Source organism: Pleurodeles waltl, chromosome 6 (genome assembly GCF_031143425.1).
Source record: "Pleurodeles waltl isolate 20211129_DDA chromosome 6, aPleWal1.hap1.20221129, whole genome shotgun sequence".
Classification (NCBI taxonomy): Eukaryota; Metazoa; Chordata; class Amphibia; order Caudata; family Salamandridae; genus Pleurodeles; species Pleurodeles waltl.
This window is the reverse complement of record NC_090445.1, coordinates 652,754,785-652,771,558: the sequence shown is the minus strand read 5'-3', so window position 1 is coordinate 652,771,558 and position 16,774 is coordinate 652,754,785. Positions and strand designations below refer to the sequence as shown.

Here is a 16,774-nt window from a genome sequence, read left to right as displayed (position 1 = left end):
AGATGCCATTCACGATTGACTATGCATTGACGGCTGAGTTAGTCTGCTCCAATCTTTTGGATTCCTTATCTGGGGATGCAGAAGGGAAAGGGCCTGGGGATGTATAGGCCTGGATAACCAAGCTCTCAGGAATGGGATATTGGGTCTGGAATATTGGGTCATTAGCCACAGGCCTATGGCAGCGGGCCATTGTCCTGTGAACAGGAGCCCTTGTGCTGGGTTTGGACCAAGTCCCAGCAGGACATCAGTGAGGGCTTCGTTGAAGGCCAAGAGGTGTTCTGAAGAGGACGCCCAGGCTGAAGGCCTCATTCAGGTTGTTGGTCCTGACGGCAACAGAATGTAGCTTGATGCCCAGGGTCTCAGCCGCTCTCCTCACCATAATTGAATACAACGCTCCCTCCTCTGTAGCGGCAGTAGGGAGAGAAAGCATGCCAGCATCAAGAGAAGTGTTTAGACCACTAGCTTCACTCAGGCCCTGAGCCCAGTCCACAGGGTCATCAAGTTTGTATTCTAAAGGGTCCATACTTTCTCTGTACCCGTACCCATACAAATAAGGGTCAGGATTCAACCTAGGGAGAAAGGTCCCCATCGAAGTCTGAATCAACGTTGAGTGGTGCCAGTGTGTATCTGAGTTGGGAATAAAAATGGGATCAATGCTGATTGCAGGCCTAGGCGGCGGCGGCGAAGCCTGGCCGTCATTGGGGAAGGTCGCTGTGGCACTACCTATGCTGGTGCAATCTGGAAGTGGATCCCTCGGTGCCCCACAGAGCCAAGGCCAAAGCCACCAGCGCAGAACCTGAGTGGCCCCTTCTGACCCAGTGGGGCTTGAAGTGGCTCCAGCAGAGTCGGTGTTAGAAATGGGGTCTCTGGGTGGCAGTCAGTTTGCACTCTGTCCAAGCGGGGATCCTCACTCTAGTCAGGGTAAGGGAGTTAAACTCCTAAGACAACATCTGCTCACCCCCTTGGTAGCTTGGCACCAGCAGTCCGGCTTATCTCAAAGGCAATGTGCAGAGTATTTGTACCAAAACACACGGTAATACATTGAAAACACCACAAAATGGACACCACACCAGTTTAGAAAAATATCCAATATTTACTTAAGTCAAACAAGACCACAACTTTAAAAATCCAACATACGCAAGTCAAGATATACATTTTCAAAGTAAAAAGAGCCTTACTTCATAGAAAACAATGGAAACGTTGATTTTACACAAAGTATCTGGTTTGCGTCAAAATAAAGCTGCATGGGCGAGCATGCGTTGAAAAAGCATTGATTCCTTACTCGCAAGTGAGGCTGTGCATTGATTCTTCTCTGGTCGGGTAGGCGCTGGGTTGTTTTACTCTCCCACAAGAGAGAGATGCATCGATTTCTGGAAAGAGCACCTCGGATCTGTGTAGGGTCACAATGACTGGGACTCCCAGCGATGATGTGGGAGAAATCTGGTCAGATGGTGTTGGAAAACTCACTGCATTTGCGTCGTTATCAGCAGCTGCAGGCGGGTGTTGCGTCATTTCTCCAGTCCTGATGCATTGATCTCCCACCCGCGATGCAGGTCGGACATTGATTTCAGCCAGAAATCGGGTGGCACGTCGTTTTTCAGCTGTGTTGCTAGTGGTAAGTCTAAATTTTCCCTGCATGGCTCCCCGTGAATGGATTTCCATCCATTTTCTACCAGCTTCACCTTTCAAGGGCCCAGGGACTGGATGGGGCACTACTTGGTGGGCAGGGGTCTCAGCAGTGGCAGAGGAAGTCTTTGATGGAGGTGAAACTTCAAAACAGGAGGCAAGCTCAATCCAAGCCCCTGGAAATTCTTCTCAAGCAGGAATGTAGCACAAAGTCTAGTCTTTGTCCCCTTTCACAGGCAGAAGCAGCAACTGCAGGATAGCCCAATATAGCACAGTTGCAGGCAGGGGCAGCACTCCTCCTCAGCTCTTCTCCTTTGCAGAGGTTCCACCTGAATCCAGAAGTGATCTAAAAATCTGTGGTTTGGGGTCCACTAAGTATACTCCTTTCTGTCTTTGAAGTAGGCAAACTTCAAAGGAAAGTCTCTGCTGTTCACAATTTCCTGCCTTGCCCAGGCCTGACCCCAGACACAGACCAGGGGGTTAGAGACTGCATTGTGTGAGGGTAGGCACAGCCAATTCAGGTGTAAGTGACCACTCCTCCCTCCACTCTAGCCCAGATGGCTCATCAAGATATGCAGGCTACACCCCAGCTCCCTTTGTGTCACTGTCTAGAGGGGATTCACAAACAACCCGACTGTCAGTCTGACCCAGACAGGGAATACACAAGCAGGCAGAGTCACAGAATAGCTTAAGCAAGAAAATGCCCACTTTCTAAAAGTGGCATTTTCAAACAGACAATATTAAACTAACTTCACCAAAAGATGTATTTTAAAATTGTGAGTTCGGAGACCCCAAACTCCACATCTCTATCTGTTCTCAAGGGGAAACTGCATTTAAAAGATATTTAAAGGCATACCTCATGTTAACCTATGAGAGAGATAGGCTTTGCAACAGTGAAAAACGAATTTGGAAGTATTTCACTGTTAGGACATGTAAAACACATTAGTGCATATCCCCCCTTTAACATACACGGCACCCTGCCCATGGGGCTACCTAGGGCCAACCTTAGGGGTGCCTTACATGAATAAAAAGGGAAGGTTTGGGCATGGCAAGTGGGTACACTTGCCAGGTCGAATTAGCAGTTTAAAACTGCACACACAGACACTGCTGTGACAGGTCTGAGCCATGTTTATAGGACTAATCATGTGGTTGGCACAATCAGTGCTGTTGACCCACTAGTAGCATTTTATTTACAGGCCCTGGGCACCTGTAGTGCACTTTACTAGGGACTTACTAGTAAAACAAGTATGCCAGTCATGGAAGTCAATTACACATACAATTTACACAGGAGCACTTGCACTTTAGCACTGGACAGCAGTGGTGAATTGCCCAGTGAATCAAAAACATTAAAAACACAGTCAAAACATGGGAAGTAGAGGCAAAAAAGACAGGGGATACCATTCCAAGGTCCCTTCTAAGATCGTCATTATAGTATGCCTATCTGGGATTGTCTACCATATAGTAATGAATCTTGTTTCTGATAATCTCAGGCTAGGTTTTACTTTTCTGGAGGACTTCGAATAATAGACTCAGATTGGATTCTCGATGGTTACACATTAGGCAAATTCTATCACTTATTTTTTGCACATATGGCTCCGTCTTGGGCTCTCACACTTTTTAGACCCTCTCGTACACATATATAACTTTTGGTCATGTGTTAGGGTGTTACTTGGTTGGTATGCTTTCCTTGTTTATGGTATTCTTTTTGTCCTCTTTACACAGGTCGTAAGGTTCTTTTCGCTTCATTTTTACTATGGAACATGGAATATGTATCATGTCTTTCGTCATCACAATTTGGGTCATAAGGATCCATACTTATTCCTATGTATTTTCCTCCTTTTAAAATATGGGTGTTTATTGACTACATTGACATTTTTGTAACTAATGGAATGATTATTATTCCTATCCTTATCTGTATCTTTATTTCATCCATGTACTTATAGCCTTGAAAAGGTCATTTTCATTAGTGAAACACATGTCGGCTGGCTGTTACAGTGTTGTGAAGTGCACTGGAATGTACAGAGACTTTTCTTTGATTCAATATTCCTCTTGCTTTGGAAATACGGTCTGCTGAACTTTGTGATGGACTGTCATATTTACTCTTGAACTGCTACATTTGTATGCTGTGGTATTCTATCTTAGTTTAGTTATAGAGGTGTGCCTATGATAAGCATCCATGTGATAAATACAATCTGGCACAATATGTATATAACAGAGCCACTGTCGAGGCCAGAGCATCCTACTGTTCCAGCCACATATTGTCAGCATCCACTGCCACCCAAGAAGCTTTTAAGATTATCATTGAATTTTAACCTGCATGACAACCAACCACATGCAACTGAATACAGATTTAAAAAAAGAGTTTCTCTTTTTCGGACTACAAGTCAACATGCTGGTTGGTAACTGGTGGCTTTAGGTGCTGGTCATAACACCTGAGTAAATGATAAGTGCTAATATCAGAGTTTATTGTGATTAATTTCTTTCTTTTAAAACTTGGGTAGTAAAGCTGGTTGAATCTTGCTGTTCCTACCTGTGTTTACTTAGGAACATTCTTCTCCTCCTACGTAGTTGCTAGCATAGGAATGTGACGCAAGCCTTTGTAACCTCAAAGCTGGATGGTGTTAATCTACTGTAGTTAGGAATTCTGTATTACCTGCTTAATTCCACGTGCAAAATATAGAACCAGGCTATCCAAATGGCCGTACAACTTCCCAGAAGGGTATTGATTTCCACTGCCATACTAGAGCTTCACTGGCTTCCAATAAGGGAAATAATTTATTCAGAACTTTTCAAAAAGCTCGGTCCAATAAGGACCCTCAGTTTGTAAAATCTTCAATTAATAACAACATTGTGGATCAGTATTCATGGAAACATAAAATTAGACTTGCTGAGTGCTCTTTTACTTATCTTGTGTCTAATGTGTGTAACAATCTCTATCTATCAACCTGGACAATGCCCGACCTGCTGCTTTTGCAGAAAGAAAAGTTAAGAACTTGGTTACATACATCATTCTGCATATTTCCATTGCTCTGTTCTTCCTTCTTTCCGTCTTTCTTTGTCTTTTTCTTCTTCCCTCCCTTACCTCATTGCTTTCAATCTTTATTCCTTCCTTTTCTCATCCATATTTGCTTTTTTCTTCATTCCTACCCACCTTCATTCCTTTCATAGTTTTATTTACTATTTGTTCTTGAGTCCAAACTGTTGAAGAATAATGATTTATCCAGTTGCAAAATGCCAGCGTCTCTCCTTTTTAAGTGTTGAGTTTCTGGTAGTTGACAAGCACCGAGTAGACTTCTGCTTCAAAGCATTTCCCCATATTACAGGACTCAAGATTAGATGAGAATTTGAGTTTTAGAATGATTTGGGTGTAGAAGTAGATTTGGTGGAGGCACACACTGATGTAAGCAATTCACTTCACTGTTGGGAGAATATGGTTTTCCCCATTTAGGGAGCGGCACATTCACTTTAACCTTGAGGTAATGGTTAAATAGTGTTTTCCAGGGTTGCTTGGCAAGGAGGTCATGGAGTGAAAGTGTATATGGTTACTGGGATTCAAATGCTGTTCTGAGTAAACTGGTAATTGAGGTGTAGTTCAAATGTGGGCCAGTATCGCTGGGGACCTCATTGAGTTACTTAGGGCTGCAACTAGTGGTGAATTCAGGAATCAGGTGAGTGGGTGTGATCGGCGGGGCAATGTTGATTACAATGTGTATCAGAAGCTAATAAACTGGAGACTCTGAGATGGTGAGTGGTGTATTGGATGGTGTACAAAAATCAGAATAAGGTTGGGCAATTTCCATCCATTTAAATGGTAAAGAGTGAGTATTTGTGAGTGAATTTCATAGAGATGTTATGTACATAATGCAAGTAGTTCCTTTTTTAGATTAAAGTTGAAATCACTTAAAGAATGATTACGATTTTCAATGAGAGAAAGTCCAGGGCAAACTTAGAAGGACTTAGATGAATGAGTCTATGTTGCTAGGATATGTCTATCATTATCGTGTGCACAGAATAAACAATAATAGTGCTGAGATAAGATTTCATGAAGTGGGCCAGCATCTATTGCAGTAACCGGAGATGTTGTGAATGAATATTTGTGGTAGAGTCAAACTCCTCCATGTTAATGGGATGAGTGCACAACAAGTATTAATGTTATGCTGTCAATATGAATATTGCTCGTAGTAGCTGCATCATGTTGGTTCATGCTGATGTGATGGCAGTGAGGCTAGGGGTGTGCAAAATTTGAGTAATTGTCATTTTTCTGCCAGGCCACCGATTCAAAGACCATTGGAGCATAAATGCATCAATGAGTGAAATTGCTTACTATCATAAAAACTTGTGGCGTACTACAGGAGAGTTATCAGATTTTTGCATGTACATACAAGATGTTATTACAGCGTGACATTCCTGAACCTACTTCTGATGAAATTTCTGATGTTTTCCTCTGTTTTTTTTCTGCTCATTGCCGTATAATGCGCATATGGTAATGTTCTTTGTTAAATTGTAATAAAATAAAACAAAACATTTTTGCATACTTATGAGGCATTTCAGAGAACGTAGGCGAAATTACATGAAATTGAAATCCAGCATTTATGGCTCTATATTCATGCAAAACTTATCCATGTGCCAATTTTGGTTGAGATGGTACATTTTGAGCTAAAAAAAAGGCAAAAAAATCAAGTGCTTTGGACAACAGCTACTTGTGATCTGGTCATTCGCATTATTCCAATGCTCCTTCAATTGAATATTTATGCAAAGATTTTTAATTACGAAACCAGCAAGCATTGGCCTAAGTTCAAACATTTCCATTAACAAGCATAAATAGGGATGCTTAAAAATACACAAGATTAGGTTGGTGTATTGAACATTTTTCCTGGACCTAAGTGAAATGTGAGCGAGGTATGTCGGAATCAAAGTGATCAGGCATGAGCGAGATCTTTTTGCTGATGGAGCTAGCTTTCCTAAGGGACAACAATTCAGGGATGAAGAGTGATGAAGTGTCTTTGTGGTCAAGTGTTTTTTGAATGTTCAAGTTGATGTGTGAAAAATTGAATGCTATTATAGATGGAGAGGCATCTTGTAAGGGTGAGGAGTCTTGTGGATTTTGAGAGCAGACAGCTTTTCAAACAGTGTGGGAAGGCCAGTAATATGCTCAACTGGTGTGGTCTGATGCACATAGAAAACACAAAGGGAGTTGGGGATACCAGTCACTTGTATGGTGGAGGAAACATGCAGACCAAATACTCAAAGTGCTGAGTCACTAATCATCCAAACACACATATCAGTTCACAGGCTGATTAGGGTGTTCTTCAGTCATACAATTGGGCCTTGATATACCTCCATAAACAAAATTTTGTCCAGAGATTTTCATATTTGATTTGTGTTTTTGTATCATTAAAGAAGTAATTTAGCTTGGTTAGACATTGCTAATCCGGGACGTTTGGATTTCTAGGCAACATTTTTTAAAATGGGGGATGTGTTGCAATGATGATGTAATATTTCAGGAACCATGAGACCTATGTACTTTTATTTTAGTGTCAAAACATAGGATTTAGGGGTCAAGTAGGCTTATTGGGGCAGAAAATGACTCTTCAGAGCAACCCTTCTGCCATTTTCCAAAACTGCAGCTCTATAATGATGGGTTTTAGCCATCATATTGGTAATTTATTTTAATATTGTTTTTGTTTCAGGTTTTCTGTTGATTCATATTCATAAACATGAGCAAAACTGGTGGTAGACAGAGGAAAAATGTGTCATATGCCAAATTAATCCAAAAGAAAAGCTAACATCAACTGTTGATGAACAGAAGAGAGTTCAAGATGCTGCAGAAATAAGCAAGAAAAGATTCACAAGAGATTGAAACTGATGGGTGAAGAGGATCAAATATTTGATCATTGTAGCAACAAGTGCTACAAGTGGTGTACAATGGAAAAAAGCCTGGAAAAAAATTGACAAAAAGCATCAGAAACCAGTGAATCACAACAAGAATCAGAGTCTTCTTAGAAAGCGATGACAACCAAACCCAGTACCCATCTACTTAGAAGATCAATGGCTACCTCTTTTCCATCTCCAACAACTGATCAGAAACCAGAGGATCTTCAATGTGATATCTGTAGGTTATGCAGAACAGGGGCCAAAGGGACTGACGAAAGAACAAAGTACAGAGTATGTGAGTCTCATAGGGCAAACATGTTTTTATCTGCAGCTAGTTTCTTCCAAGATGACGTTTTCAGCTGAGTAGCTGATCTAAACAGGGAGGTGAATGTATATGCAGTGGATTTATATGCCCACCAAAACAGCATGTGTGCATACATCAAACAATATGAATGTGCAATGAGCTCCTAGCAGCAATGCAACCGCCAGACTTCTGTTAAGTTTGCACTCTTTTTGAAAAAGCAAATGAAGTTATAATGCCACTCTTGAGTGCTGGCTACGGGATCACACTCAGTGAGATCAGGGAAATAATGGTCAGCATTGACGAAACGGTATTGATCCATAATAATGAAATTAGGAGTTTTCTGGTGAGAATGTACATTGACAGAATTCAGAATTTGTTTTTGTCAGTTTAACAAAAAGAATGAGCCACTTCTGGTGTTCTCTGCTGATTTGACTACTGAAGTTTTTGCAGCTAAAATAAAATCACAGGATGCAGTAAAATCAACAGGAACCATTTTAAGAAATGTCCTCAAATATTTAGATTTTGGACGTAATTACAAATTTTGTGATACCCCAATGCTCCACAAATCATGGGAGTCAAGAAGAATGCCTGATGTTGTCTTTACATTTTTTACATTATTGTTTAATATCAGCAAAGCAAAACTGTTACAGACTAAAGTTCTTGAGTTAAGGACAGAAGCCAACAACATTGATAATGGTTTTTTAAGATATAAGTAAAGAAGTGGAAGACAATCCCACGATCTGACAGGCTTATGTTGTACAAATGTACTGTCTATCCCAAATCATGTTTCATGAATTACATCAAAGCAAAAATAAAACTCCACTACACATGATGACTGCCCACACAATCTATGACAAGTACAAAATTAGAGAGCTAATCACTTCACTTATTGAGATTGGTTTATCAGCAATTTATAATGGCATAGTACTGAGAAGGAACTTGTTAACAGCTCATGCTGTAAACTCTTGTGACTCTGACAACACACCACTTCTAAGTCACTTTACCAGGAAATGATTTACAGTTGCTGCTCTTGATAATTTTGATTTTGAAGACAGCTGTTCTTTCTCTGGAATATCCAGCACACATGATACTGCCATGATGCTTTTTCAAGACTGTACTAATGAAGTAGCTTCTGGAAAACAAGCTGTATCAGTTGTAGGCATAAACAAACAAAGCTGCAAACTTATAACCCAACTGCCTTGCCAACGTGTGCAAAATCACTACAAACCATCAACATGTCCCAGTCTACCAGAAAGTTTCAAAGTGACTGAGGAAATGGATCTTGATGCGTTTGTCTGCAATTAGCTGAATTTATCATATCACTTATTCGGTGTGGACTGAAGGATGAAGAAAAACCATTTCCTCTGTGGGCTGGAATTCATGCTCTGATCTCCCAGAATACTGTACCATTGAAGAAGGTTTGTTTTTTACCAGTAATGCCATCTCCAGTCACAAACTATGCAACAGTGTTAGAAATGGGGTCCTTTGTTTACAGTCAGGTTACCCCCTGTTCAAATAAGGACCCTCACTCTAGTCAGGGTAAAAGAGAATGACCCTCAGCTAAACCCTGCTTACCCCCTTGGTAGCTTGGCAGAGAAGTAGGTTTAACTTCAGAGTGCTAGGTGTAAGGTATTTGTACCAACACACACAGTAACTTAATGAAAACACTACAAAATGACACAACACAGGTTTAGAAAAATAGGAACTATTGATACACAAGTCAAGTTATCAATAAAAATGCAAAAAGTCTTTAAGTAGTTTTAAACACACACTAACACTGTTAGCGTGAAATTGTACATTGGGTGCGTCAAAAATAACCCGCACAGGTGAGTATGTGTCAAAAAGGGCTTGCGATGCGTTGATTCCACTCACGAGCAGGACCTTGCATCGTTTTTCCTTTCGCTGGGTTGGGTGCGTCATTTCTTCTCTCCGCAGGTCAGCACTCTCGGGTCCGGGCAGGCCTTGCGTTGTTTTTACACGCCCAGCGGTGCTTGAGTCGGAAATCCAGCCGCATGATGATCCGAAAACCACGCAGCGTGGGTTGCGAACTCCCAGCCTCTGTCAGCGATGCTGCGCGTCGTTTCTCCTGCTCCGTGCGTCGATTCTTCGGTCGCGTTTCCGGCAAGCATTGATTTTCAGCTGCATAGCCAGCGGCGCATCGTTTCCTCAGCCTCAGAACGGAGTTGCGTCAATCTTTTCCCCGCACGGCACTCTGTGCATGGATTTCCTTTTTTTTAGGCTGCCAGCTTCTACTTTCAGGGTCCCAAGAACTGGATGGGCACCACAGGGCAGAGTAGGCGTCTCTCCAGAGATTCCAGGTGCTTGCAGAGAGAAGTCTTTGCTGTCCCTGAGACTTCAAACAACAGGAGGCCAGCTCTAAATCAAGCCCCTGGAGATTTCTTCTCAAGATGAAAGGCACACAAAGTCCAGTCTTTGCCCTCTTACTCTGGCAGAAGCAGCAACTGCAGGATAGCTCCACAAAGCACAGTCACAGGCAGGGCAGCTCTTCTTCCTCAGCTCTTCAGCTCTCCCCCATGCAGAGGTTCCTCTTGATTCCAGAAGGGTTTCTAAAGTCTGCGGTGTTGGGTGCCCTTCTTATACCCAATTTCCCCTTTGAAGTAGGCCTACTTCAAAGTAAAGTCTCTTTTGAATGTGAAATCCTGCCTTGCCCAGGACAGGCCCCAGACACTCACCAGGGGGTTGGAGACTACATTGTGTGAGAGCAGGCACAGCCCTTTCAGGTGTGAGTGACCACTCCTTCCCTCCCTCCTAGCACAGATGGTTTATCAGGATATGCAGGCTACACCCCAGCTCCCTTTGTGTCACTGTCTAGTGTGAGGTACAACCAGCCTAACTGACAAACTGACCCAGACAGGGAATCCACAAACAGGCAGAGTCACACAAATGGAATAAGCAAGAAAATGCTCACTTTCTAAAAGTGGCATTTTCAAACACACAATCTTAAAATCAACTTTACAAAAAGATGTTTTTTTTTAATTGTGAGCTCAGAGACCCCAAACTCCACATGTCCATCCGCTCCCAAAGGGAATCTACACTTTATTCAGATTTAAAGGTAGCCCCCATGTTAACCTATGAGAGGGACAGGCCTTGCAACAGTGAAAAACTAATTTAGCAATATTTCACTGTCAGGACATATAAAACACATTACTACATGTCCTACCTTAACCATACACTGCACCCTGCCTTGGGGCTACCTAGGGCCTACCTTAGGGATGTCTGACATGTAAGAAAAGGGAAGGTTTAGGCCTGGCAAGTGGGTACACTTGCCAAGTAGAATTTACAGTTAAAACTGCACACACAGACACTGCAGTGGCAGGTCTGAGACATGATTACAGAGCTATGTATGTGGGTGGCACAACTAGTGCTGCAGGCCCACTAGTAGCATTTGATTTACAGGTCCTGGGCACCTCTAGTGCACTGTACTAGGGACTTAATAATAAATCAAATATTCCAATCATGTATAAGCCAATTACATACACATTTTTTAAAGGTGCACTTGAACTTTAGCACTGGTTAGCAGTGGTAAAGTGCCCAGAGTAACAAAACAGTAAAATCAGAGTCCAGCACACACCAGCAACCTGGGTAACAGAGGCAAAAAGTTATGGGAGACCACGCCAAGGATGAAAAGTCTAACAAACAATATACACAGCTCTAAACAATTTCCAAAATGTGCATCCTCAGTTTGAAGACCAGCCTATCCTACCAATTGTCTGAGATGAAGGTGTTTTCCATATTGTAGCTGACAAATCTTTGTGAGCAATGCAGTTGAATGTGATGATCTTTATCCAAAGATGGGCATTTTCCACATGACTAAAGTTGTGTTGCAGTGTGCAGGAAGTTATCTCAGTGGACGTGGCATAGATGATGCACTTATTGAGGCTGAAATCTTTGGAAGCAAAACTGTCCAGTCAGTAATGAGCAGAATTCATTATGTTAATTCGTGACAAGATATTCTCATCATATCTGAGGCTGTAGAAATATTGAGTTGTAATGCTTTCTGGAACAAGAATGACAAATTAGACTTTGCATATCTTATCTCAGAAGTGAACAAGGCACAGGGTGCACTTCATTCAAAAGATATAATGCAAAGCCAGGCAATGTTCAATACACTCAATTCATGGAGTTTGTCAAAGAATGTGAAGAAAAATCAGAACTTTGCAAGTCCTGGGAAAATGTTTTACACAGCTCTAGTGAACAACTTGGTACATGCTGATCAGGCTGGTGATTGGGAGCTGCACGAGAAGACTGTGAAGTCACTGATTAATGTGTTTTGTGAATTCAATTGCATTAACTACCTGAGATATGGGTCCTGATATTTGGAAAGAATGAAGAAGATGGAAGTAGAAAAAACATACCTCTACAGAAAATTAATCCAAAGACATTTTGTCTTGAAAGACAGAGACGAACAGTTCAATGCTGTGGTTCCAGATATAAAACTGGAACAGACGATCCAGAAATCACAGAAAAGCTCCAAGGAAATTGTTGGTCAGACACATAAAAGTGAATACGTAGCTCAGTGGCAGCTAGTTTACCATAAAGTCCTTTGTATTTGCAATGTTTTGAGAGAGATGACAAATTTAAAATGAATGGACCATCATAAATGTTCCTCACTACAAACTTGTGAGAAAGACAGGGCCAGGTTATAATGATCAAATATGTTGACAGCCTTCTTCATTTTATGCAGCAGCAAGGAAACCCCTTTGAAATGACTGATTCTGTGCGATTATACAACTTAGTGACTAAACAATATGTGGATAAGGATATAAAGACATGTCTACTAGATATCCTGCAACATGGATTGAACCTATACCCAGAACTGAAGCAGGAGAGATTTGTATTGAAAGAGAAAAAGTTGTTTGTCATAATCACTAAAGCTAAACTTCCAAGCTTTAATTGCCATAGTAAGAGTACATAGAGAGACAGGTGTAGCAAAAGAAGGGGGTGAATTTATCAAGGACATTCTGTTGCATGATCTTCTTCCAACAAATGCATTATTTGATAGAGATGCTGCAACCAAACCAGTGAAGCACAAGCTCATACAATAGCTTGAAAAAACGTTCACCTGAAGAATTTCAATTCAAAAAGGTGTCCTCATTGAAAACTGCTCTTGTTGTGGACAATATGTCACTGTTGCAAATGGTCACGATATCATCCATGCAAAACTTTGAAGAGGCCGTTCAGACTACAGATGTAGTTAGTGTGCACCTTGCAAGAACTGCACATTGTCTTTCACAGTTATCTTGAAATATCTGCGAAATAATTTGAGAGAATCAGGTAAATGCCTACAAGTGGAACATTTGACCTTGACTGCATCAAAAATTCAACACCTATACCTGTGCAACTTGATAAATTCTGGTCATCAACATCAAGCAAGATGAACCTGAAGATGTTAACTTGCCAAAACATTGCTGATGTTTCAGTGAACACTGAATTTCCAATTATTGCAGGTTGAATGATTGTCAATGAGGAGTTGGTGCCTACAGAGAGATATTCAAAAGGTACGTGCCATATTGTTCAAGACCGTAACAGCAAATTGGAGTAAGCTGACCTTCGTATTGTGCCATATGTTGAGTGGGCTATTCGAAATGGTTCTAATTGAGCTCTTGTACTGTCAAATGACACATATGTTAATATTGTGCTACTTAGATTTGTTGCAATATTCATAAGTCAAGGATTGTCATAGTTATGGATACTTCATGGAACATGTGAGAAAAAACACTTAACCCTGCTTCATATTCTGCACAAGAAACTGGACTCAGTGATGCCCAGTGTTCTTATCAAGGCTCATTTTCTACGGGTGATGACACTATGAGCACATTTTTAACAAAGCTTGGAACTTTAACTGCTGAACCTGTGAAGTTTTTAAAAAGCATTTGCTTTTAGAAGAAGAATGTGACTTTAACGAAGTCAAAAATGCCTTGTGCATGTGTGAAAAATAAGTTCCGACTGTCACACATTTGACAGTCTTTGGTACAATGAGCTGGAGAGATGAGTCCTGCTAAGTGAACTTCCACCAACATCATATTCTGTGCATTGATACTTTAAAAGAACATTCTACTTGATGAGTAGATGTGTAAATGTTTTGGATCATGCATATGTAGACAATGATCAATGTGAATTTGGTTGGGAAGACATTTCTAAAGCTTCTGCCCACAGAAATTACACATACTTGTACTTGCAAAACCTGTGCTACAAAAAGATGTCACTGTTGATGTGCTCTTTTCAAATGTTCAACATTCTGCAAACAAGTGATTGCCAAAACAAATAAAGTGATCTATGAAAATGTGTCTAAATCAGGAGTGATAAACATTATTTTTTCATATTCAGATAAACATTGTTTGGTGTATACATAAAATGATTAAAAACCAATATTATTTATTCCATTTTTATATATGACTCTTCTTCCTCTATTATAGTTCCCATTTTGGAAAATGGCAGAAGGGTTGCTCTGAGGAGTTATTTTCTGTCTCTATAAGACTACTTGACCCCCAAAACCTATGTTTTGACACCAAAATGAAGTACATAAGTCCCATGGTTCCTGAAATATTACATCATCACTGCAAAACATCTGCCATTTTTACTAATGTCATCCAGAAAAAATCAGCCCAGATCGTCAATGTCTACCCAAGCTAAATTACTTCTCTAATGATCCAAAAACACAAATCAAAAATGAAAATCTGTTGACGACAATTTTTTATTAAGGTATATCAGGGGGCCAGGATTATGTCCAATGGGTGGGGACATTTGTCACCAATACTTGGGACACAGTGCACATATCAGTTGGAATGGTCTGGAGGACATTTATCACTCACACAATAAGGCGTAGTGAAACTTATTAATATAAAGGTTACAAGGGGAACCTGATAATTTAAATAATGGGGTATCACAGAAAAGTCAGTTCACAGAATACTAAAGGGCATTAATCACACACATTTTCTACACAGTGACAGGCTTTTTTTTAAATGAGAGGTGGTTCATAAATTTTGATATTTTGAAATGCAACAGGTAACAAGGTGCAGGTATCAGTAGCATAGGTGTAAGAGCCATTCACTCAAATGCAAGTGGTGGCAAGGCACCCATACAGTTCAGAAAGAGTGGATGGCATTTTGATCAAAGTGCAGCTGACAGTTCACAGAGATTTGGACACCATTCATTCCCAGGAGAGCAAAAGAATAGTGCTACGAACTAGCCCAAAGATAGAAACAATTTAACCATTAATCACAACCTACAGTAGACATAAAGTGTGAAGAAAGACTGGTGGTAGTACACATGCAGTCCATCCCAATTTGCTCTTTGGCAATGGACTATGCTTTCCCCATTTGCTGCACGTGCATTTCACATAGTATTACACTTCTTTCCATCACAGGTTTCTTGAAGTGCGAAGCCAGGGAGTGTGGAGCGACATCATCTGCTGAGATAGTCTGGACCTTTTTAAAGATGGCAGTCTTGCTTTTGTGATGAGGGCATAACTGCACAAACCTGAATGGATTCTCTAGTTGTTGCTGCAAGGTGATTGTTGAGAGCAGGATAGCCTTAGATCTAAGCAAAACCGTTCGACCAGTAGTTCTTTTGGTTTCCGTGGACCTCAGTTATTCATTACTAGAACCTGGGGAGCCCCATTGAATCTTTATTGAATCCAGGGACTCTCACTCAGTCATTACTAAAAGCTAAGGACACGGTCCTAAGCAATTTTAATGATTTGAATCACAAATAATAAACAAAATACTGAAACTAGGATTCATCAAATACACAAATGATGATTTTTTTTTAATTCATAAACAAATATTAAGCTATCTAAATGTTAAATTAAAGAGGAAGGTTGGAGCTTTTCTAAATTAAATGTATTATTATTGAAATTTTCTAAGGAGTCAAGATCCTCCTGAGTAGATGTTGTGGACCCTGAGGGGACCCCTGACCACAGGTTAAGAAGCACTGTGTTAGAGTTCATGGGGACGAGGAGCTGATTTCTCCCACCCCACTGCCTCAGAAGATTTGTATGATCAGATTCTTCTGTAACCTAAGAATGCTGTGCCATATCTCACCTTGTTAGTGGATATTTGTTATTTCTTTATATTTTCTATGTATATCACGATTGATAATTTAATCTGCAAAAATAAAAATCGAAATAAAAATACAGTTGTAAAGTTAGCGTAACTCTGTAGGCGAGAGGGTGTTGTGTAATGGCCTGAGCAGCCAACTTTAGAGCTGAAGGAAGCAGGTTTGAGTTTTGGCATTGGCTCAACATCCTGTGATTCTGGGCAAATTGCTTAATCTCCTAGTGCTTACAATTCCATGCCTTGAGACCTTGACGGGTGATTTGCTGTGCTTTACAATCCTGGATTTATTTATTTTAATTTAAAAAGCAGGTAATTGTGTGCCAAAGAGAGTTCTATTAGATGTCCATAACTTAGTTCAAAAGATTGAGTCATTTATTTATATGCATGCAGGAATAGAAGGAACAATCACTTTCAAATATTTTCATTTATGGTTCTGCCCATTTAGGACTGGGACCAGACTCCTCCTGCCAGTGTCATCACCTCCGTGGTCCACTTTGACAGTGACCCCGAACTGTCAGACATTGACGATGATGATGAGCGAGATACTGTCTTTGGGTCGGTTGACATGATTTCTCCCAGCGGACACTCGGATGCCCAGACTCTGGCAATGATGCTGCAAGAACAACTAGACGCAATCAACGAAGAAATCAGGTACAATGCACAAACGGGCACATCGATCACTATAAATTCGTTTTTTTGTAATTGTGAGATAAACGCAACAAATATTTGTTGTCATGCATATTATACCCCTCAAGATCACTGTTAATTGCTGATCATAGATTTTTAAAAAGTTATTTATTTACTGTAAGAGATATGTATAAAAGGCTTAGGTTTGGTGATTAGTGATGTTCTCAATGTTTTCGTAATGCCACAGTGTGTGGTTGAATTTTTT

The 16,774-nt window shown here is 40.7% G+C and overlaps 1 protein-coding gene across 5 annotated transcripts in view; it reads left to right on the top strand.

Moving 5' to 3' along the window:
- PPFIA4 (PTPRF interacting protein alpha 4) overlaps positions 1–16,774 on the top strand; it is a 3,105,259-nt gene that overhangs the window by 1,615,859 nt on the left and 1,472,626 nt on the right. For all 5 annotated transcript variants that reach the window (XM_069239004.1, XM_069239005.1, XM_069239003.1 and 2 more), the window contains one exon: positions 16,328–16,533. In XM_069239004.1, the coding sequence (XP_069095105.1) occupies positions 16,328–16,533 (206 nt within the window). The remainder of the gene's footprint in view (positions 1–16,327; positions 16,534–16,774) is intronic.